We start from the raw sequence: 25,647 nt of genomic DNA on the forward strand, positions 1-25,647 counted from the left end.
CACCCCATACAGTTATTCCCTCTCCTTGCTTTTTCTCCTTCATTTCCACTACTATATATTTTATTTATCTATCTGATTTTATAGTCTTTTTCCTGCCACTAAAATATTAAGTTTCAAGAAGGCAAGGACATTTGCCTGTTTTGTCCATTGCTTTATCTGCAGTGCCTGGCAAACCAGAGTTGTAGGTCACATGCATGTGACTCTCTGCAAATGCTTCCCTTGGCCTGTTTTAACTGGCACTATCTGCCTACTGCTTATAATCATCCCCTTATCAAAATTATACAAATGGCACATCACTGTTCAAAGCTGTAGACCATTACGTGTCAGTGTCTTTATTCTGCTCACTGACACTGCAGAGAAGTTATTCTCCATCACTACTCAGCAAAATCACATATGCTCACTGCTTAATCATCACCTGTACTTTTTCATTTTATTTTTCCAGTTTCCTTGTATTATTTTAGTGTCACTGGTTTTTAAGAGCTTGTTTATGACTAAGGATGTTAAGCATTTCTAATGCATTGCAAATGAAATACCATGTTTTTTGTTACCATTTTACTCTGATGTTTTACTTTTTGGTTGTATAAAACTTGCGTATTAAACTTAATCATATGTTGTTTTTAAAAAAAAAAAAAGAATTATACAAATGAATTTGAAAATTATTTCTATAGCAATGCTCAAAATTATTTTTTTAATTATGGTAAAATATATATATGGCATAATATTTACCATCTTTTTGTTGTTAATCCTCATCGGAGGATATTTTTTCCATTGATTTTTAGAGAGAATGGAAGGGAGAAGTGGGAGAGAAAGAGAGAAAGGAGAGACAGAAACATCAGTATGGGAGAGACACAACAACTGGCTGCCTCCCACATGTGCCCCTACTGCTACAATTCAGGTATGAACCTTTGACCAGGAATTGAACCGGTGACCCTTTGCTGCACGGGCCAATGCTCCAGCCACTGAGCCACACCAGACAGGGCAATAGTTATACCATCTTAACCACATGTTAAAGTGCACAGGTCAGTGGTTTAAGTACATTCACACTGTCATACACCTTTCATTCACAGAACTCTAACTTGCAAAACTGAAACTCTGTTCCTATTAAACACTAACCCCTCACTCTCTCCTCCCAGTAGCCCTGGAAACCACCCTTGTGCTTTCTGTTTGTAGGAATCTGACTGCTCAAATATTTAACATCTCCCCCTAACTTGTCAAGGCCGGCTGGTCTCCAAACCTACCATGGACCGCTCTTTCTTCATGGCAGTCCTGCACTGACCCATCTTGATGCTGCCCTCAGCGGCTTCCACTTTCTTCCAAGCATCGAGTCGGAATCGCTCCATCACTTTTATTTCTTCCCGGAGGTCTGTGTTCTCTTTGACCAACATTTCTATCTGGCTTCTAAGACGGCCATGTGTACTTGACCATTTTGCTTCTTTTCTTTTCAAATCTTCCTGTAAATCTGTTACCTGCTGTTTCAAAGCCTGCCAATCCCCCCAAAAAAGCATTAATAGAATTAAAACAATGCAACAGATGAAAAAATACAGACTAGCTAACCTAGTACAGAGAACAGAAAAGAGAAAGCTCCATCACATTTCACTAACTCTGGGATTTTCAGAAAAGGGACTAGGGGTTCAGGCTAGAGTCTCACTTCATACCATCAGCAAAATTAATTCCAGAAATCAGGAGGAGGCAGCAGACACCACTTAAGAGTTCACTGAAATAATGTGACCTTGAGATAATAAAGATACTAATGGAGCCCTGACTGGTTTGGTTCAGTGGATAGAGCATCAGCCTACACAGACTGAATGGTCCTGGGTTCGATTCCGTCAAGGGCACATGTCCAGGTTACAGGCTCAATCCCTAGTCGGGGACATGCAGGAGGCAGCCGATTAATGATTCTCTCTCAACATTGATGTTTCTATCTCTTTCTCCGACTCTCCCTTCCTCTCTGAAATCAATAAAAATATATTTTTTTAAAAACATATTAATTGAAATGAAGAGATAAATGGGGATTAGCTGTTGAAGAAAAATTAAATAGGAATTAATTACTAACTGAAGGAAAAAGAGATGAGGTAAAGGGAAGAATAAAAGATTCAAATTCAAAACTACCAACCCTGAAAATTGATCCTATTTGGAATTTATAAAAAACAGGTTTTAAGAAAATGAGTTGTTTTAGATGAACTAAATGATATAAGCGAAGAAACTCCTGGAAATGTTTAGAAGCCATCTGTAACTGTACAAAGAGAAATAAATATCAATGTCAGAACTAAAGAGAGATAGTCAGCTAGCTTCACAGAATACATAGGTGCAAGTCATGGGAAGTGACTTGAAGCTGAGGTAATTACCTACCACCTACCTGAGAACCTGTTCAGATATGGGACTGAAGGCAGTGAGAATCCTAACTCACTAACACACACCTCATGAACACACACGGACAATCTGACATCCATCTATGCTCATATAAACCTCACAACAGCCAATAAAGTGCTGCTCCAGTGAACACATGAAGATAAGAAAATGAAGCAGCCTATTGCTGACATGGAAAACGTTGTAGTGGTCTGGATAGATGATCGAACCAGCCACAACATTCCCTTAAGGAGCCTAATCCAAGCAAGACTCTTAACTCTTTAATTCTGTGAAGGCTGAGAGAGGTGAGGAAGCTTAGAAGAAAAGTCTAAAGCTACGAGAGGTTGGTTCATGAAGTTGAAAGAAATAAGCTGTGTCCATAACATAAAAGTTCAAGGTGAAGTAGTAAGTGCTAATCTAGAAGCTACAGCAAGTTATCCAGAAGATCTAGCTAAGATAATTAATGAATATGGTAACACTCAATAACAGATTTTCAATGTAGACAAAACAGCCTTAGATTGGAAGAAAATGCCATTTAGACTTTGATAGCTAGCGAAGAGAAGTCAATGCCCAGCTTCAAAGCTTCCAAGGACAGGCTGACTCTTGTCAGGGGCTAATGCAACTGGTGAATTTAAGTTGAAACCACTGCCCATTTACCATTCTGATAATCCTAGGGCCCTTAATAATTATGCAAAATCTACTCTTCCTTTGCTCTATAAATGGAACAACATAGTCTGGATGACAGCGAATCTGATTACTTTAAGCCCACTGTTGAGACTAATACTCAAATAAAAAAATTCTTTTCAATTACTGTTCATTGACAATGCATTTGGTCACCCAAGCGCCCTGATGGAGATGTACAAGAGTAATGTTGTTTTCATGCTGCTAACAACCCATTCTGCAGCCCCTAGATCAAGGGATAATTTTGACTTTCAAGTCTTACTAATTAAGAAACACATTTCATAAGGCTATAGATAGTGATTCATAAGATAGTGATTCCTCTGATGGATCTAGGCAAACTAAATTGAAAAACTTCTCGAAAGGATTCACCTTTCTAAATGCCATTATGAACATTCATGATTCATGGGAAGAGATCAAAACATTAACAAGAGTTTGGAAGAAATTGATTCCAATCCTCATGGATAATTTTGAGGAGGTCAAGACTTCAGAGGAGGAAGTAACTGGAGATGTGGAAATAGCAAGAGAACTAGAATTAGAAGTGGAGCCTAGATGTGACTGAATTGCTACAAATTCATGGTAAAACTAACAGATGAGGAGCAAAGAGAGTAGTTTCTTGAGATGGACTTTACTCTTGGTGAAGAAGCTGTGAATATGTTAAAATGACAACAAAGGATTTAGAATATTTTATCAACTTAGTTGATAAAGCAGTAACAGGATTTGAAAGAATGGATTCCAATTTTGAAAGAAGTTTCACTTTGGGTAAAATGCTATCAAATAGCATCTCATGCTAAAAATAAATCATTTGTGAAAGAATCAGTCAACACAGAAAACTTCATTGTTGTCTTATTTTAAGAAATTGCCACAGCCACCTCAAATTTCAGCAACCACCACCCTGATCAGTCAGCAGCCATAAACACCGAGGCAAGAAGTTCCACCAGCAAAAAGATAATGATTCACTGAAGGCTGGTTAGCATTTGGGGCAATAATGCTATTCTCTAAGGTATGTACATACCCTGTTCCCATGAAAATAAGACAGTGTCTTATATTAATTTTTTTCTCCCAAAGTTGTGCTAGGTCTTATTTTCAGGGGATGTCTTATCTTTCCATGCGCTAGGTCTTATTTTCGGAGGATGTCTTATTTTCGGGGAAACAGGGTAGTTTTTTAGACAATATATAGTGTAAACATAACTTTTATATACAAAGAAAAACCAAAATATTCATGGGATTTGTGAAATTCACTTTACCGTGGTGGTCTAGAACCAAATCGACATTATCTCTGAGTACATATATACCATCTCTTTAATGATTTATTATTTGAAAGTATATCAATAAATATAGATTTGTTTAATATTTTAATGATTTAGTAATCGGAAACATATCAATAAATAAAGATTTGTTTCTGATTAAGTATATACCTGTTTTTAAAGTATATAATAACATTGCAGAGGCAGAAAGAAGAATAAATATAGGAAACTATGAATGAGCTAAAGTCTAAGAAAAACAAGGAACTGTACCCACAACCAAAGGAAATAATGAACACCCCTGGTTACACAAAATATCAAGTCTTTTGAAAAGGGTCCAATACTTAAATCAACATTAACAAAGCAGAAAGAGGGTTCAAAAAGTTTTCAAAATTATGAAATTATGTAATGTCTTAAAGAGGAAAGCTAATTTACCAACTCTCTAGGAAATGAGACCTCTACATCAACACTGCCCAGAATTTTCTGTAATGATGGATGTGTCCTGGACCTGCACTGTCCAATGTGATAACTACCAGTCACATAACAGCTACTGAGCAACTGAAATGTGGCTAATGTCACTGAAAAACTGAATTTTTGGTTTTATTTAATTTCATTTAACTTAAACTTAAATAGCCACATGTAGCTAATGACTAGCAGACTGGAAAGAACAGGCTTAGAAGATAAGAGGATAAATGGTTTGCAGGAAAGGCACCAGGCTATAATAAAGTAAAAACTTGGTGTTAGTCTCATCAAAGTAAGTAGAATGAAAATAAAGCTCATTTGCTATGGCTTGAATCACACTGGAAGAAAAAGTTCAGCTAGGACAAAGAGAGGAAAGTGGGGGGAATCAAGTTTATAATCTTGGGTGGTCTAAGATGGATGGTGGTGTTATTTTCCCTTTGGTTCTCTAAGATTTTTATAACATAGCAAGGTATCTAAGTAAGTATCACTCTACTCCTGGCAAACTTGGGAACAGTAAATATGAAATGACAAATCCATTATGCAGATATTTTAGAATAGATTATGGTTTTAAATTTAGTGAAAATTTTTCTGATAGCTGAATTTAATTTTAACTACTGTTTAAAGTATTTGAAGTGGCCCAGGCCTGAGAGTTCAATTGTTTAGGGTGTCGTCCCAGTCTGTCAAGGTTGAAGGTTCAATCTCTGGCCAAGGCACATATAAGAAACAACCAGCGAATGCCTAAATAAGTGGAACAACAAATTGATATATGTCTCTCAAATCAATAAATTAAAAATATTTTAATAAAGTATTTGAAGAATTCACAAAGTCATGATAAATTTGTATTATCACAGATTATAAAAATAACCTATAATCTAGATTATAGATTTTAAAAAGAAATTCGAATAAGTTTAATATCAATTTTTAGTCTAAAGAGCAAAAAACATCTATAATAATAAAAGCATAATATGCTAATTAGACCAGACAGCCGAATGACATTCTGGACACTATTTCAGACAGTTCCTTCCAGACGAAATGGTGGCAGTGGAGGCCGAAGCAGAGGTAGTTAGGGGTGATCAGGCAGGCAGAAGAGTGGTCAGGGGCAATCAGGCAGGCAGAGTAGTTAGGGGTGATCAGACAGGCAGGCAGGAGAATGGTTAGGAGCCAGTGGTCCCAGACTGCAAGTCAGACATCCCCCGAGGGGTCCTGGATTGTGAGAGGGTGCACACTGGGCTAAAGGAAACCTCCCACCTCAGTGCACAAATTATGTGCATGGGCCTCTAGTTCTTAATAATTGCTAGTAGAATTAAAACTTGAAATGATACTTATGAAGAGATAACCTGGCATTATCTATGAATGTACAACCACTCCTCTTTAACCTAGAAATTTACTTCCAGGAATTTATCCTACAGATATTCTTGAGTATATAAGATATATGGGGGCAAGATGAATTTGTTTAGTTCACTCCTATATACCCAGCACATGCGTTCTATATCACAGGTATTCAATAACCACATGCCAAATGACTAAGTAGAAGAATGATTGTGAACTGCTTGTGTACAAAGTAATTCAAGACAGCACTCTCAATAGAGAGAAAAAGAATGGAAACAACATAAATGTTTAGTTAATTATGGCTCATCCATATAATGCAATTCTATTCAATGATAAAATAAAGAATGACAATGTTCTTGATGTTAAGATACAAATGATTTCAATATACTTCCTTTTTTTTTTTTTAATTTAGCAATATATATGCATTTGCTTAGAATTCCTCTGGAAAGATACAAGAGATTGGTAACATTGTCTCGTCTCAAATGAGGAAAATTGGGTGCCTGAGCAAGGGTAAGAAATTTCACTGTAGATCTTTTTGAAATAATAAATTTAATAGATTGTTAAAGTCTATCAGATTTAATAAACCAAGCATTAACTAAAGCATGGCATGTGTCGAAACCGGTTTGTTCCAGTGGATAGAGCATCGGCCTACAGACTCAAGAGTCCCAGGTTCGATTCCGGCAAGGGCATGCACCTTGGTTGCGGGCACATCCCCAGTAGGAGGTGTGCAGGAAGCAGCTGATCGATGTTTCTATCTCATCGATGTTTCTAACTGTCTATACCTCTCCCTCCCTTCCTCTCTGTAAAAAATCAATAAAATACATTTAAAAAATAAAAATTTTAAATAAATGTGTTTCTCCCCTCAGAGTAAAAATATAGGATTAAAGACACTAATCAACTTGCCATATGATAACTTAAGTTATAGGTGTGCAGATGAGACTGTTCAAAGATGGCATACTACAGAAAGAAAGAAATCAAAAGATGGAACTCTAAAATATTGGTATTTAAAATATGGATAGGCATGGACACAGACAATAGGGTGCTGAAGGCGTGAGGCAGGAAGCTGGAGGTGGGCTGGAGGAGATCAAGAGAGGAAAAAAGGGGACATATGGAATACTTACAACAATAAAGAATTATATGTCTACTAGGGGTCCACTGCATGAAGATCCATGTAATAGACCTTCCTTCCCCTGGCTGCCACACCGGTTTTCCTCCAGCAGGCGAGACCCAGGCCTTTGCTCTGGCGGCCACCTTCAAGTCTTCACTCCTGCAGGAGCCTTCAGTCTTCTCTCTGGCCAGAGCACCACTCCTGTAGTTCCCTCCACCCCCGTCCTCCCCCTCATAGCAGGTGTCCTGCCCCTCCCAGCTGCTCCGCGCCTGCATGCTTGCTGCCCAGAGGCCCGGAGCAGATGGGGGGTGGGGGGCGGTGCATCCATCTTTGTTGGGCTAATTTGCATACTCGCTCCTGATTGGCTGGTGCATGTCATGAAGTGATGGTCAATTTGCATGTTTCTCTTTTATTAGTGTAGATAATAATAAAAGTGTAATATGCTAATTAGACCAGACAGAGGAACGACCTTCTGGATGAAGCCGCTGTGGCAGGAGCCTATGGCAGAGGCAGTTAGGGGAGATCAGACAGGCAGGCAGAGGTAGTTAGGGGCAATCAGGCAGGCAGGTGAGCAGTTAGAGGTGTGAGGCAGGCAGGTGAGTGGTTAGGGGCAATGAGGCAGGCAGGCAGGCAGGCGAGCAGTTAGGAGCCAGTGGTCCCAGATTGCAAGAGGGTGTAGGCTAGGCTGAGGGACACCACCCCTAACCCCCATGCACAAATTTCGTGCACCAGACCTCTAGTATAATAATAATAATAAATAAAATATGGATGTGGAAGATGAGTTTGCACTTCATGCTATAAACAAGAGATAGACATTTAAATTTTTTCTCTTGGTAAATTAAGTTTTTCTTTTAATGAAGTCCAATATATCCATTTTTTTCTTTCATACTTATTTTTTTGTCTTCTCTCGGAAGTCTTTGCCTATGCCACTGTCATGAATACATTCACCTCCAATATTTTTCTTTATTTTAGCTAGAAATGCATTAGTTCTATGTAAGTACTACATTCCTCTGATCATGTCCATTTCTAACTTTGAAATGAAAAGGACTGATAACTTGGCTTATCAGTTTATAAGTTTTAGAATTAAACACCTATTCAGTATATGGGCCTTAAATTATTAAAAATGAACAAAACTTAACAGTATTTGTTGTGTGGTAAGTCCAACAAGTTAACCCAACATTACAACAGTGATCTTCCAACTCCTAGCTTATCAATTCATTTATGTCATTAGTGTACTCTTTCTGTTTGTTTGGAAACCTTTAGTAAGAGAATATTTTACTCTTTAAAAGTCAGACTATAAAAGATGTTTCAGCCGAAACTGGTTTGGCTCAGTGGACAGAGCATCAGACTGCGGACTGAGAGGTCCCGGGTTTGATTCCGGTCAAGGGCATGTATCTTGGTTGCGGGCGCATCCCCAGTGGGGGGTGTGCAAGAGGCAGCTGATCGATGAGTCCCTCTCATCAATGTTTCTAACTCTCTATCCCTCTCTCTTCCTCTCTGTTAAAAATCAATAAAATATATTTAAAAAAAAAAAAAAAAAAGATGTTCCAGATGCAGTGTCTCAGATAGATAATTTGTTGAATCAATAGATGACTAATAAATTGATACCCAATATCTCTTTGACATATCAAATAATGCTAAGGTTCTTACAAAACTGAAATCTTTTCTAATTCATATGAGTATATAAGTATTGGTATACCTGTATTTCTAGACGTTCCTTTTTATCTGGAAAAGTTCTTGCAACTGTAGCATACTTTTCAAAAACTTTGCGTTTATTTTGTAGCTTCCTCATTTCCTCCTTTTTAAACTCTTTTATTCGAGCCAATTCATTTGCTTTCTGTTGTTCAAAGTCTGTGATTTCTTTCCTAAAACGATAAACCCATGTTATTTAAGGAGATTATCTAAAGGGAACAACCATCTCAGTAAACATAATAATCAACATGTGGCACCAAAAGGAAACACCAGGAATAGCCTGGTAATGAGGAGCTGGAATCTTGGTGAATCCATTTTCAATCCATAGCACACTCCCGACAAGCACCTACTGGGCACCTACTATCAATCAAGTACACTGGAGGAATCACAGTGGAATAACTAAACAGCCTTACTCCTCTGAAGCCTCTTATCTATAACTAGGGGCCCAGTGCACAAATCCGTGCATGGGTGGGATCCCTCTGGGTGGCCTCCAGGGATCGGGCCAAAACCCTCAGTCCAACGTCGCCTGCAGCTCCTACCTGCCACTCCCACTCATCCTGGCCCCACTGTGCCTGCCAAGGGCTTGCACCCAATCATTCCATGAGCTCTGCATCTGGTGCCTTCCCAAAAGGAGTGGCCTGCGGGATCAGGCTGAAGCCCACTCTCTGACATCCCCCGAGGAGTCCCGGATTGCTAGAAGGCGCAGGCCAGGTTGAGGGACCCCACCAGTGCACCATCAGGCTAGGGAGGGGCTGCAGAAGGGCTCGAGGGTGTGTCTGGCCCATCTCGCTCAGTCTCAATCAGCCAACACCAACAGCAAGCTAACCTACCAGTTGGACCATCTGCCTTCTGGTGGTCAGTGCATGTCATAGTGATTGGTCGACTGCTCAACTGTCTGCTCCCTTGGGGTCAGTGCACATCATAGCGGCTGGTCAACCAATTGACTGTCCCCCCACCCCCGCCCCCCGTGGTCAGTATGTATCATACCGAGCAATTGAGCAGCCTTTTAGCATATTATTAGCATATTATGCTTTGATTGGCTGTTTGATTGTTCTCCTGTTTGGTCTATTTGCATATTACCCTTTTATTATATAGGCCCAGTACACAAAATTTGTGCACGGGAGTAGGAAGGGTGTGTCCCTCAGCCTGGTCTTGGCCTACAAAGATGCCAGCATCCCTCACCTGGCCTCTAGCCAGAGGTTCCTCCCCTCCTTCCACACAGCCTCTGGGAAGATGCTTGTCCTGAGGCCTCCTCAGGGCCCTGGCCCATGATGCCCAGCAGCTCAGGTACTAGGGTACTTGGTCTTTCAGGTCCGCTTCCTTGCCTCAGGAGTCGCCCCCTTGGACCATACTATCAATATTATATTTGCGAGTGTGTGTGTGTTGGGGGGGAGGAGGGGATGGCCTCGGCAGCAGTGATTTGATGTCTGTAGCATGCCTGCAAGACACCCTCCCCCACCCCTCCCGCCTGTGGCACCACGCTGGTCCTGTCTGGACCGTTGGCAGGGGGCTTCCAGTCTGTGACTAGGGCTGCTGGGCTATGACTGGGGGCTCCAGGTGGAGGACCCTGGCACCCATAGGGCTCTGTCAGCATTGCAACCCTACAGTTCCTTCCCTCCTGCCTAACGGCCGGCCAGAGTGTGGACGCTGGACACTGGGCTCACCGCCCCACAGGCCTCTTCCTTCCCTCAGCACAGCAGGCCAGGGCGTGGACTCTAGACGTGCGAACTCTGTGGAGACATCTTCCTTCCCGCAGCACGGCAGGCTGGGGCACACACTCTGTGCTCATGGCTCCAGAGGTCCCTTCCATCCTGCCACTCAGCCATGGCGCAGACGCTGGGCTCCCAAGGCCTCTTCCCTCCCACCACAAGGCAGGCCGGAGCGGGGACTCTGGGCTCGCAGCCCAGGCCCCACAAGCCTCTTAGTTCCCGCAGCATGGCAAGCCGGGGCACCGACCCTGGGTTCGCGAACTCTGGGCTCGCGACCCCACAGACCTTTTCCTTCCTGCAGCATGGCAGGCCGGGGTGAGGTCCCTTCCCTCCCACAGCACAGCCGTGGCTCAGACACTGAGCTCCCAATCCTCTAGCCAGAGACCCCTGCCCTCCCTCCAAGGCCAAGGAGCAGATACTGGGCTCCTGTTGCCTGGGCGATGCCTCCAGCGTCTGCTATGGGCACCGCCATTTTGTCATTGAGTGATGGCTAGTTTACATATTACTCTTTTATTATATAGAATAATAAAAGCACAATATGCTAATTAGACCAGACAGTCAAACAACCTTCTGGATGACCTTCAAGACAAAGCCGGGGCTGCAAGGGACAAGGCAAGCCGCCACGGTGGTGAGGGCCAAGCCCCTTGCCCGTATTTCGTGCATCAGGCCTCTAGTATCTTATAGGAGAGACAGAAAATAGAATGAAATAAGTAAAATATATGGGACACTAGAGGCCTGGAACATGAAATTCGTGCACAAGTACAGTCCCTAGGACTGGCCTACAGTCAGGGCCATCTTCCCCGATTGCTGGCAGCTGGCCCCGCTCCCCACCACTACCCACCCCCAGTCCCCCTTCACCATTGGGCAATTGCAGCCTGCCGGCCAGGGAAGAACCAAGAGGTTGGCCGTTCCTGCCTGCTTGCCAACCCCACCCCCACCGCTAGTCGCCCTCTGGTGTGGGGCGACTGGTGGGGCAGGGGCCTTGGCCTAGCACTGCCCATGTCTGCTACCAGCAACCCAATTCCCTGCTCGCCATTGGGCAATCAGAGCCTACCGGCCAGGGGAAGGGACCAAGAGGTTGGCCAGCAGACCTCAATCGCCCGATTGAGCATCCACTCCCTGGTGGTCAGTGTGCATCATTGCCAATGGCTGTTCTGCCGTTTGGTTGATTTGCATATTACCTTTTTGTTATATAGGATTAGTAGTGGAAAGAAAAAAATTAAGCAAGAAATGAAAAATATCAGGATAGAAAATTAAAATTATAGATGGGGTCATTTTGCTGAAATGATATTTGAAGTAAAACCTAAAGAAAGTGAGAATACCCATGAGGTTATTTGGACAAAACAATTCAAACAGAGGGAACATCACATGCAAAAACCCTAAGGTAGGCATATGCCTGATGTGTTCAAAGAAAAGCAAAGCAGCCAATGTGGCTAAACAAGGAGCAGGAGACGGGGGGGGGGGGGGGGGGGGGGGACCAGATTAACTAGGTTCTTACAGACCATTTGTGAGGACTTTGGTATTTAGCTGAGAAGAATGTTGATTTAGCTGAGGGACTGTCACAGCCCAGTTTCATTGTTCATGCTGTGTTAAGAGCATAGGAAGAGGGATAGCAAGAGAATAGAATAGGAGGTCCCTGGTTCACATCCCTCCGTATGAACAACAATCCAATAGCATTCATGAACGTAAGTGCTTTTGTAGAAGCTCTAGGATTCAGGTAGGAGGTTGGGAAAACTTGGTGAAGACTTAAGATCAAGGACAGCCACTGAGAGAAGGCAAGCCCATACCCTAGGGGCAGACGTGCTAAACATGGTCTGGCTGCAGAATGCAAACAGCTTAGGTCCCTCATGGACTCAGCCCCAGCTCCATCCACTAAAGGACTTGTGAAGAGCAACACCCATCTGTGCCCCTGATAACTGGCCCACACACCTCAGTCCCAACTATAGATCCTAAAACAACCCTGTTACCCGGCCGCAGACTGCTGTACTGTAGTTGCACACAGTCCTGCTGACCCAGTGGACCCAGAAGTAGCCCCATGACCTAGCTCCAGCCCCAACTGACTATGGATCCAAAAGCCATCCTGTCCAACCAGGGATCTAGCATGAACCATATCCACCTACACCCCTGGTAACAGACCTGACAACAATAAACCCCACAAGTGACCCAGAAGCAGTCACATGATTTGGCTCCACTCAACTGTGATTCTGGAAGCAGACTCATCAGTCCAGAGATCTAGCAGGAGAAGGTAAAGACCTGCCAAAACCAAGTACTCAAAACAAGAAGGGATATTTGCTCTTTCAAATGCAAAGACATCAAGAAAAGGTTACATGGATCATGAAGAATGAGGTCAACATGACATCACCAAAAGAAACTAATAAGGCTCAAGAAATTGATCCAAAAGAAATTGAGATCTACAAATTGCCTAACAAATAACTCAAAATAACTGTTTTAAGGGAACTCAGCAAGCTACATTAGAACACAGACAAATAACCCAACAGAATCAGGAAAACAATACATGAAACAAAACAAGAAGTTCACTGAGGAGAAATTATAAAAAAGTAACAAACAGAAATTGTCAAGCTAAGAATACAATGGATGAAAAAAAAAAAAAAAGTAATAGATACTCAACTGTAGACTCAATCAAGTAGAAGAAAGAATCTCTGAACTGGAAGACAGATATTTGAAAGTTATAGTCAGGGGAGAAAGGAGAATATAACCAAGGACATAAAGAAGAGGTCAAATCAAGACTGGTAAAAAGTGTAAAGAGGAATGGCTGGGTGCCTACAGGCAGCAGCTGAAGTTCTGGAGAGAAATCTCACATGGCGGGGAGGGGTGATGGTTCCCCTGAGAAGTCTGGGATTTAAACCCCAAAGTGGGCTCCCCAGTCCAGAGTAACTGAACCAGGAAAGATGTCCACATAACATATTACTGTGAAAACACTCCAGGTCCTATATGGGAGGAAGAGAGGGCAAAAAAAAAAAAATGCAGGCATCCTCTTAAAGGGCCAACACAATAAATTTCATTTGCAGCCACTCAACTTGGGCTCCAGCAGAGGATGGGCAGAGTGAACTAAAGCTGCGTGAGGATGGTCTGGGATTGGTGGCTCTGGGAGAACAGCCACCAGATCCCTGTGCTGAATTATTTCCCCATTCTGCAGAAACCAGCTTTCACAGACAAAGCTTACTCATCAATGCAACTTTAGCCCGGTGGAGAGCAGGGAGCAACTGTCCCACCCATTAGAAACCCTCCGACCCCACCCTGTGGAGTTTACATGCTGCTAAGCTCTATAGCCTGAGATTCACTAAATGACAGACACTAATAATTAACCAGAGCAAAAGCTGTTCTCTGGGTGCTTTGAGTCTTTGCATGACCTGCTTCTGGAGCTAGAAATTGAAGACCTTGGCCCACAGCTTGGACCTTTCCACACACATCTAGATCGCCGATAGCTCCAAAAAAGATTTTCAGGGCCAGTCACAAATACCATCTGACATTGGCATACACCAGAGACCCTCCAAAGAGACCCAAAATCAATAAACCCAGTGGACAGCTTTATTAGAGCAGGATCTAACCAGCTTCACAAGCAGTATACCAGAAGGGAGATATTGGCGGGCTCCCTGCTGAAGTTAATTCCACTGTGTGACATGCAGTGATACAGCAGCCTGCATGCTATTAGGTTGAGCCTTACTGTCAGCCAGTCTGAGGGGCAAGCCCATGCACGCATGAGCCAAAAGCAATCAACACTCAATTACAATTAGAGGGCTTGATGCACAATGGACATCCGAGCATCCAGGTCAGGTAATCAGAGAGACTGCACCACTGGGTGCCACAGGTCAACTACTACATAAAGCCATCTAACCAAGACTGGGAGCCCTACCAGATCTACTAATACATAGGAACAAACTCAAATAGGGAGCCAAAATGAAGAGGCAAAAAAATACCCTCAAATGAAAGGATCAGAGAACTCTCCAGAAGAAGAGATAAATGAAACAAAGATTAGAGATTTATCTGATATAGAGTTCAGAATAATGATGGTAAAGATGCTCAATAGCATGAGAAAAGATATAATAACTATGAAAACAGAAATAAAGAATGACATAGCACAAATAAAGAAGACATTGGAAGGAATACACAGATTAGGGGAAGCTGTGGATCAAATCAGTGAATTAGAAAACAGGTTGAAAAAATTCACTCAATTAGAGAACCAAAAAGAAAAAACAATTAAAATACAGGAGGACAGTTTAAGGGACAGCGTGAAACATAACAATATTCAAATAGCAGGTACACTGGAAGAGGCAGAAAGGGAGAAAGGAATAGAGAACGTGTTTGAAGAAAAAATAATAGCATAAAAAAGTTACACAGGTTAAGGAGGCACAGAGAATCCCAAACAAGAACCCAAACAGGCCAACATCCAGATATATCATAATTAAAATGCTAAAAATTAAAGACAAAGAATCTTAAAGGCAGCAAGAGAAAAGCAAACTGCTCCTACAAAGAAGCTCCCATAAGGCTGTCATCTGATTTCTCATCAGAAACTCTATAGGCCAGAAGGGAATGGCATGAAGTACTCAAGGTAATGGAAAGCAAGGATCAGAAAACAACATTAGTATATCCAGCAAGGCTATCATTCAAAATAGTCAAATAAAGAGCTTCCCAGACAAAAAAAGGCTAATGGAGTTCATCACTACCCAGCTGGCGTGGCTCAATGGTTGAGCATTGACCTATGAACCAGGAGGTCACAGGTTCGATTCCTGGTTAGGGCACATGCCTGGGTTGCAGGCTTGATCCCCAGTAGGAGGCGTGCAGGAGGCAGCCAATAAATAATTCTCTCACATCATTGATGTTTCTATCTCTCCCACTCCTTCCTCTCTCAAATCAATAAAGATACATTTTAAAAATTTTGTTTTTTAATCCAAGAGGAAGGAACACTTCCAAACTCTTTATATGAGGCCAGCATTATCCTAATTCCAAAACCATATAAAGATACTACAAAGAAAGAGAATTACAGGCCAATAACCCAGATGAACATAGATGCTAAAATCCTCAACAAAATATTAGCAAATCAGATATGGCAGATGGCAAGGAGAAGAAAAGGAGAATAGAGGAGCTGCTGGCTGAGAAAATGGCTGTTGATGGTGGGTGTGGGGACACTGGAGACTGGGACAGTCGCTGGAACCATGTAAAGAAGTTCCTCGAGCAATCTGGACCCTTCACACACCCTGATTTCGAACCGAGCACTGAATCTCTCCAGTTTTTGTTAGATACATGTAAAGTTCTAGTCATTGGACTTAAGATGTGAACTCCTGAAAAATCTGGCTTTCTCTGGTTTTAGACAGAATCATGTTATAGACACGGACACTATAGATGTTTCCAATTTAAATAGGTAGTTTTTATTTAGGCCTAAAGATGTTGGAAGACCTAAAGCTGAAGTTGCTGCAGAATTTCTAAATGACAGAGTTCCTAATTGCACTGTTATTCCACATTTCAACAAGATCCAGGATTTTAATGACACGTTCTATTGACAATTTCATATAATTGTATGTGGACTGGACTCTATCACAGCCAGAAGATGGATAAATGGCATACTGATATCTCTTCTCAATTATGAAGATGGTGTATTAGATCCAAGCTCCATTGTCCCTTTGATAGATGGGAGGACAGAAGGTTTTAAAGGAAATGCCCGGGTAATTCTGCCTGGAATGACTGCTTGCATTGAATGCACACTGGAGCTGTATCGCCAGAGGTTAATTTTCCCATGTGCACCATTGCATCTATGCCCAGGCTGCCGGAACACTGTACTGAGTATGTAAGGCTACTGCTGTGGCCTGAGGAGAATCCTTTTGGAGAAGGGGTTCCAGTAGATGGGGATGATCCTGATCATATTCAGTGGATTTTCCAAAAATCCCTAGAGAAAGCATCACACTATAACATTAGGGGTGTTACATATAGACTCACTCAAGGGGTAGTAAAACGAATCATTCCTGCAGTAGCTTCCACAAATGCAGTCATTGCAGCTGTGTGTGCCACTGAAGTTTTTAAAATAGCCACAAGCGCATATATTCCCCTTAATAATTACTTGGTATTCAATGATGTAGATGGACTGTACACATACACATTTGAAGCAGAGAGAAAGGAAACTGTCCAGCTTGTAGCCAGCTTCCGCAAAATATTCAGTTTTCTCCATTAGCAAGACTACAGGAGGTTTTGGATTATCTAATCAATAGTGCTTCTCTACAGATGAAATCTCCAGCCATCACAGCAACATTACAGGGAAAAAACAGAACCCTTTACTTACAGTCAGTAACCTCTATTGAAGAACGAACAAGGCCAAATCTCTCCAAGACATTGAAAGAATTGGGACTTGTTGAGGGACAAGAACTGACAGTTGCTGATGTCACCACACCACAGACAGTACTATTCAAACTTCATTTTACTTCTTAAGGAAAATAAATCTGCACATAATATAAAATGTATAAAAATACTATACTTTGTGGATGCTAAGAAAATTATTTTTTAGCATTAGTATTGCTGAAATTTGACATTTTTTTCTTTTTAAACATAATGAGCCACTCTTTTTTTAAATAACTTTCCCTTGAAGACAGAATTTGGGGTTGGTGCTTGTAAGCATTTTCATTAATAATATGGGAAATGATGCTTAGAGATTATGAGCAAAAAATGTATAGCTTTTAGAGGAGACAAATACCCTCTGGTGTGTGGATTTTGTTATTATGGTCAAAGAGTGCATTCCTCAGTTTTCAGTTGAGCACCCACATAAACAAAAGATGTCCCTTTAAAGAAAATAAGAAAATTAAGTTCTAAATAACATTAAATGTTACAACTTGACATCTGGTGCATATTGAACATAGTCTGTATCTTGCTTGTTTTAATATTCATTTATTCGTGATGTTCAAATGAATATTAACTTTTGCAAAGGTTATCTTGTCCATGATAATTTGTAAATGGTGTTAGATCTGAATACCTGTGCATGGAAATAAGAAATATTTTCATGTGTTTATTTGAGGTGCCATAAAGGCCAGTATATGCAACATTAAAGTCAAGACATGGTTGTTTAAAAATATATATATATATATATTAGCAAATCAGATCCAGCTATATATTAAAAAGATCAGCCTTACACCCTAACCAGTTTGGCTCAGTGGATAGAGCGTCGGTCTGAGGACTGAAAGGTCCCAGGTTCGTTTCCAGTCAAGGGCATGTACATGGTTGTGGGCACATCCCCAAGTAGGAGGTGTGCAGGAGGCAGCTGATTGATATTTCTCTCTCATCAATGTTTCTAACTCTCTTCTTACTTCCTCTCTGTAAAAACATAATCAATAAAATATATTAATAAAATAAAATAGCTCCAATTAAAAAAAAGAAAAAGATCAGCCCTAACAGGTTTGGCTCAGAATCTAAAGCATCAGCCTGTGAACCAAAGGGCCCCAGGTTCAATTCTAGTTAAGGGCACATTCCAAAAACCGCATGATCATATCAATAGAAGCAGAAAACGCATTCAACAAAATCCAACATCCATTTTTGATAAAAATTCTCAGCTAAGTTGGAATACAGGGAACATATCTCACCATGATAAAGGCCATATATGACAAACCTATAGCAAATATCATACTTAACATGCAAAAACTAAAACCTTTTCTCCTAAATACAGGAACAAGACAGGGATGGCCACTTTTACCACTCTTATTCACATAGTACTGGAAGTCCTAGCACAGCGATCAGACAAGAAGAAATAAAAGGAATCCAGCCCTAGCTGGTTTGGCTCAGTGGATAGAGCAGCAGCCTGCGACTGGGGGGTCCTGGGTTTAATTCTGGTGAAGGGCACATGCCTGGATTGTGAGCTCAATCCCCAGTAGGGGTCTTGCAAGAGGCAGCCAACCAATGATTTTCTCTCATCTTTGAGGTTTCTATCTCTCTATCCCTCTCCCTTTCTCTCTATAATCAATAAAAATATTTTAAAAACAAAAAAAGGCATCCAAATTGGAAAGCAGGAAGTAAAATGCTCATATTGGTAGATGACATGATATTGTACACAGAAAACTCTAAAGACTCCACCAAATAACTAATAGATTTAATAAATGAATTTGGCAATGTAGCAAGATACAAAATCAACACCCAAAAATCAATGGCTTTTTTTATACAACAATGATGAATTCTCAGAAAGAGAAACTAAACAATTCCATTTACCATTGCAACAAAAAAAAATTAAGATACTTAGGAATAAACTTAACCAAGAAGGTAAAAAACTTGCACTTGGAAAACTAAAGGACACTGACTAAAGAGATAGAAAAATATATAAACAAGTATAAGAATATATACTATGTTCATGGGTTGATAGAATCAAAATCATTAAAATGTTCATACGACCCAAGGCTATCTACAGATTCAATGTGATTCCTACTAAAATACCAATGGCATATTTCACAGATCTAGAACAAACACTCCAAAAATTTATATGGAACCAAAAAAGACCCTGAAGGCTGTAGCATTCTTGAAAAGAAGAGCAAAGTTGGAGGACTCACAATACCAGATTCCAGTTATACTACAAAGCCACCATAATCAAAACAGCCTGGTACTAGCACAAGGACAGGCATATACGTCAATGGAACAGAACAGAGAACCCAGAAATTGACCTGTAAGTCATTACGATCAACTAATACTTCACAAAGGAGGCAAGAGCATACAATGGAGCCAAGACAGTCTCTTCAATAAATGGTGCTGGGAAAATTGGACAGATACATGCAAAAAAATGAAACTAGATCACCAAATTCCACCATATACAAGAATAAACTCAAAATGGATAAAAGACTTAAATGTAAGTTGTAAAACCATAAAATCCTAAAAGAAACCATAGACAGCAAAATCTCAGACATCTTTTGTAGCAGTATTCTTACAGATACACCTCCTAGGGCAAATGAACATAAAGAGAAAATAAACAAAAGGGACTGCATCCAAATGAAAAGCTTCCGCACAGCAAAAGAAACCATCAACAAAAAAAATGGGAGCCCACTGTATGAGAGAACATATCTGGCAATAATAAAGGGTTAATATCCAAAATATATAAGGAACTCATACAACTTAACAAAAGGAAGGCAAACAATTAAAAAATGAGCAAAGATCCTAAATAGATATTTCTCCAAAATGAACATAAGACACTGATTATCAGAGAGATGCGAATTAAAATTAAAGTGAGGTATAACTCACATTCTCACAACTGTCAGAATGGCTATATCAACAAATCAACAAATGATGTAGAAGAAATGGAAAACTATAGGAATGCAGACTGGTGCAGCCATTATGGAAAACAGTATGGAGTTTCCCCAAAAAATTAAAAATGGAACTGCCATTTTACACTGTGATCTCATTTCTAGGAATATATCCTAAGAGACCCAAACACCAATCAGAATGAAGGTATGCATCCCTATGTTTGTAGAAGCACAATTTACAATAGCTAAGACCTGTAAATAGCCCAAATGTCCATCAGAAGATAAATGGATAAAAATATGTGGTAACATGCCAGAAAAGAATCTATAAGAAATAGAAAGTCTGAACAGATCAATAACAAATAGACTGCATAGGTAAAACTCTCCCAAACAAAAAAAGTCCAGGACCAGACTTCACATATAAAATTCTACCAAACATTCAAACAATACCAATTCTTAAACTCTTCCAAAAAAAGAAAAAAGGAACACTTCCAAATTCACTTTATGAGGCTATTATCACTGATACCAAAGCCAAAGATATCACTAGAAAACTATAGGCCAATACAAACATAGATGTAAAAATCCTCAATGAAAGACTAGAAAACCAAATTCAATAGCTCATTAAAAGGATTACACAAGATGACCAAGTCAGATGCATCCCTTGAATGCAAAGTTGGTTCAGCATATCCAAACCAATTTCTCTGATATTAACTGGTGCAGCCACTGTGGAAAACAGTATGGTGGTTCCTTGCCCTGGCCAGCATGTTCAGTAGTCATAGCAATAGGCTGAGCACTGAAGGGTCACAAGTTCTATTTCAGGTCAAGGGCATGAACCTGAATAGGGTTCACTCCCTGCCCCACATCGGGGTACACGTGGAAGGTAGCCAGTAGTAACCAGTAGATATGTCTTTCTCACATCGATGTTTCTCTCTCTCTCTCTCTCTCTCTCTCTCTCTCTCTCTCTCTCTCTCTCTCCCCCCCCCCCCCCACCTCCCTTGCACCCTCTCTAAAAAATAAATGGAAAAGAAAAATTAAGTAATTACCATATGACCCAGCAATTCTACCCTGGATATATATCCAAAAGAATTAAAATCAGAAACTTATAGATAGCTGTACACCAATGATAATAGCATTATTCACAACAATTGAAAGGTAGAAACAACTCAAATGTCCAGCAGCAAAAATGCTAAGAGTTGTCAGCAACCACTAGAAGATAAGAGAAAAAGCATGATTCTGCTGACAACTTGACTTTGAATTTCTAAGCCTTCAGAACCGTGAGAAAATAAATTCCTGCTGTTTTAAGCCACTCAGTCTGTATGTACTTTGTTATAAGAGCCCTAGGAAATTAATACCCTGGCCAATGTAGTACTTGAATTCATAACCCCAAACTGCTTTTCAAATTTCAATTTAAAATTTCATCACCAAGACAATTCCCTTTTAACACATCTTTGACTACAATGAGTCATTTAATTTAGTACAAAAATTCATATGTGGTACAGATTTCATTTCCATTTATATTGTTATAGTGATAAAGATTGTTTCCAGTATTTTAGATTAGATCTTAAAGATATCAATTGAATCACTGTATATTTTTTCCCAAATTATAGATTCAAACTTACCTGAGTTTTTCTAAGGCACTTTCTCGTTCACTGCGAAGTTTAGCTAAACATGTGTTCTCAGCTTTAAATTTTTCTATTTCCATTTCCAATTCAATAACTTTCTCTCTCAAAACTTCAGATCGAGCACTGTCACCTAGAAAATAGGCCATGAATAGTGAATTTCACAAGAGGTCTTCAGCAGCAAAAACACTAGCTAGCTATTAATACTAAGAGCCAAAAATATGGTAAACACCTCCATTAAAATGCATTCGAAATATTTCAAGTAAAATTTTTCTAATTTTTTATTGGCCTAACCTTCCAGATGAAACCAATCTAAATTTAAGAATCAAATTATTCTACCTCAAGAGCTTCAATCTGGCAATGAATTAACATTACATTTAGAAGGAAACCATTGGAATAATTTTTTTAAAGGCCAGTATATAGAAATAGCTTAAGAACACAAATAAGTCACAAAATATCTAAAGTACTAATTGATACCAAAAAGCAAAGCTGGTTATCACTAATTGATACCACTAATCAAAGAAATACAAATTAAGTCTTTTTGGTTGTTGATCCTCACCTGAGGATATTTTCCATTGATTTTTAGAGAGAATGGAAGGGAGGGGGAGAGACAGAGAGAGAAAAACATTGATGTGAGAGAGACACATCAATTATTTGCCTGTCGCACGTGCCCCAACCAGGGCCAAGGATCGAGCCTGCAACGAAGATACATGCCCTTGACCAGAACTGAACCTGGGACCTTTCAGCCCAAGGCATACTGACTATCTACTGAGCTAAACTGGCTAGGGCAAAACTTTTTTTTCAATATCAATTTGCTATTTAAGAGAGTAAAATAACCAATGCTTCTGTCTTTCAACTGCTCTTTTTGGAAACTAAACTAAAATACACATATCTACCCTCTGACCCTACTTCTAAAAATCTAATTAAAAAACTTGTAAAATCTTACAGCTTTGCACAAAGATATACATTGCAGTGGTATTTCTACTAATAAAAAAGAATTTGTCTAACATTAAGAAAATTACTGACCTGGTTGGTTTGGCTCAATGGATAGAACGTCGGCCTGTGGACTGAAGAGTCCTGGGTTCGATTCCGGTCAAGGGCACATGCCCAGGCTGTGGGCTTAATCCCCAGTAGGGGACATGCAGGAGGCAGCCAAACAATGGTTCTCTCTCATCACTGATGTTTCTCTCTCTCTCTCTCCCTCTTCCTTCCTCTCTGAAGTCAATAAAAATATATTTTTTTAAATTACTGAATAAAATTGTTACATTCATGTAATGCTATGCAATCATTTTTTAAGTACAGAGTGTTAATGGTAGAGCAAACACATGTAATATACTTGGTCAAAATGGATGAGGCATGTTATATAATACATATCTCTATAATATTTAAAAAACATAGGAAAAATGACTGAAAGAAAATATCCCAAAATGATATCACTGGGCAGTTCAGTTACCTTTGGGCAGTTCAGTTATAAACACTTTTGCTTCTATACTGTTTAATCTTCCAAACTTTTTGCAAAAAGTGCTACTTTTAAATTCAGAGTATTTTTAAAAATAACTTGCTATAATTTACATTTTAAAGCACCTATGCTTTGCAAGGCATTCAGAGTTTATAATATAACATGATATAATAGAAAAGCTTTTCAATATAGGTTTAAAAAGTCCCCTCTCTCTCTCTCTCTCTCTCTCTCTCTCTCTCTCTCTCTCTCTCTCTCGCACGCACACACACACACACACACACACACAAAAAAAAAAAAAAAAAAAGAGTCCATCACATCAATTGAATACTATACAGCCATTAAATGGACCAAGGCAAATGTATGTGTGTGTTAAAAACCATCTTCAAAATATATTATAAGATGAAGAATGTTATTTTTAGTCATGTTTTCATTTGTATATAAAGGAAATTACACTCACACGTTTTCATATGCATGGCATGTTTTTAGCATATACAAATGAAATGGGGATGTGGGCGTTTCTAGGAAAGGGAACTAGGAGCCCAGACCTGGGGAAATAAAGAAACTTGGATTATGCTGTATTTCTGTATTTCTTCTTAGTCATGTTTGGCATGTGAATGCATGAGGCAGTAAAAAAAAAAAAAAAAAAAAAAAAAAAAAAAAAAAAAAAAAAAAATTTTAAGTAAAAACAGAGTCATTAAAAAAAAGTGTGTAAAAAAGAAAGTGTGCACAAAGTTTACTCCACAATAACACAAACCATATATTGAGTACTCCCTGGTTATAAAAGAAACTTAAATGTTATCTCATTTTATAATAAAGCAATTAATTTTAAAGCCCTGAGAATGAGATGCATGCTTAAATTTGAAAAATCTGAAACCACAATTCATTCAAACCTCTTATTCTAATGACTACTACATTATTTAGATCCACAAAACCAATCAAATTTGAACAAATCACCTATCATTAGACGTTACTAAGCAACCAGAAAAGTTAGGATTTTAAGCATCCGGACAACATACTGATAAAATAAATTTTAAACTTGTAACATTCTGCTACATATTTTATAATGCTCTGACTTACCAGAGGGTTGCTCTTGAATGTTTAACTTGGGTTCATTTCCCAGGTGTGAATCTGACTTTGATTTTGGTTTTGGTTTCAAAGAAGGGAAGAATTTCATCATCAGATCTGATGGAGGAGGAGGACTTGTGCCTCTGCTGAATTGGCTCAAGTCTTCCTTCTTGACTGGTGCAACTTTCCTTTTTACTGTTTTGTCCATTTTACATATCTCACTGTTATTAGGGTAGATTGTCTGGGGAGTTCCATCAATGGCTTCATTCCCAAGCATAATATCATTTTTAAATGAATTCTCTTCAAGATCTGTCCAAGTTCTTTCATCATCAAAGTCAATTTTACTCACACTTACAGATGAGGGTCTTCTTGAAGATTCAGAACTTTTATTTTTAAAGCTTTCTGTTATGATGGACTCATCACCACTATAATCTTTATCAGACAAATCCAAATCCACATCTCTCCTTTTATCTTCTTCTTGAGTCCCCGTGTTCCTGAAAGGTCCCTTACCTTCACAGACTTGTGGACTACCTTCTCTGCTACTCAAACCCCTTTCACTGTCCTCAGTTAATGGTTTTATAATGCCCAGTTGTTCCTCAGAGTCTGTGCTACTGTCAGTGTTCATTACACCATCATTGCTTGCATTCCATCTCACCTGATTTTCAGAAGTGCTCATTTGGAACACCTTCTTACTGACTTTACAAGACGGTGTCCCCAATCCCTCAGGTAAAAACACTGAATTAATTTCTTTGGGTGCAACCTCACACTCACCCTCATTTTCACATTCAATACAGTCTAGATGCTCATTTTTGTTACACTGACTAATGAGACCCAGTGACATCATTTTTTGCTGCTGCACAGCTTTGACAGGAGTAGAAGACAGCCGATGATCTTTGCAGTTCTGTTGGTCCCTCTCTAAGATCTTCAATACAAATGAGGAATTGCTGGAAAATGATATTTCATCAGCTGCTTTCTCTAAAAACAAAAATTCATCTAATTCCAAATTTTCCTTTTCTTTTTCTCGTTCCCAATTCTCTAACTTTTTCTGAAGAGAAATGTCAAGAGAAGATTCTGATTCTTTCAATGTCTCACTTATTGAACTCTTAGAAGCCATGCAGCCAACCAGCCCTGTCAAAAGGGGAAGGCTATCTTTAACTTGTGTGTTATTCCAAACTTTGCAACCAACATCACAAGGTTTTGAACACTCGTGTTCATTTTCTTTATTATTAGATTCTAATTTTTTTTCTAACTTGATCTGTTCTCTAAATTGCCCATCACATTTCTCCCCTGCCAGTATTTTCAATCCTGATGGAAAGAGACCTTTCCTAATATTATTATTAAGTACTTTTGGCTTCTGACTGAGTGTGACAGAACCACTGTTGGTTCTAGCTTTACTGTTCTTTTTAACAGGAGGGTTCTCTGTACACAGTTCTTTATTTATAAGAGCAGTTTTCCGCTGGAATTGTTGCCTGTCTATTTTAAACATAGGTTGGTCCTCTGAAATGCTCTGACTAGTCACTAGTTTACTGTCCTTCCCTTTCTGAAACTTAGATTTAGCATTAGTAAATCTAGCTAAACCTTCTCCTCGTTTTAAGAATGGTTGTTTTGGTTTTTCTTTGATTAGTAATGATCCTTCTGCTTCCTACAATAAGGAACAAAATTTTAATTAATTCTGGTATATTTAAAGCAAATTAAACAAATCTCTAGTCTTAGATAATTTA

The 25,647-nt window shown here is 39.6% G+C and overlaps 1 protein-coding gene and 1 pseudogene across 9 annotated transcripts in view; one reads left to right on the forward strand and one right to left on the reverse strand.

Annotated features, from left to right (window-relative positions):
- The window catches only part of CPAP (centrosome assembly and centriole elongation protein), a 74,560-nt gene that overhangs the window by 20,210 nt on the left and 28,703 nt on the right, over positions 1-25,647 (reverse strand). For all 8 annotated transcript variants that reach the window (XM_084878534.1, XM_084878536.1, XM_084878535.1 and 5 more), the window contains 4 exons: positions 23,939-25,568; positions 21,403-21,535; positions 8,867-9,032; positions 1,239-1,481 (listed from right to left, as the gene is read on the reverse strand). In XM_084878534.1, coding sequence (XP_084734660.1) covers positions 1,239-1,481; positions 8,867-9,032; positions 21,403-21,535; positions 23,939-25,568 — 2,172 coding nt within the window. The remainder of the gene's footprint in view (positions 1-1,238; positions 1,482-8,866; positions 9,033-21,402; positions 21,536-23,938; positions 25,569-25,647) is intronic.
- LOC311619063 (NEDD8-activating enzyme E1 catalytic subunit-like) lies at positions 15,634-17,358 on the forward strand (annotated as a pseudogene). The gene has a single exon. The product of its transcript is annotated as an NEDD8-activating enzyme E1 catalytic subunit-like (transcript).

The sequence above is a fragment of the Pipistrellus hanaki genome (genome assembly GCF_964339955.1).
Source record: "Pipistrellus hanaki genome assembly, chromosome: 3".
Lineage (NCBI taxonomy): Eukaryota > Metazoa > Chordata > Mammalia > Chiroptera > Vespertilionidae > Pipistrellus > Pipistrellus hanaki.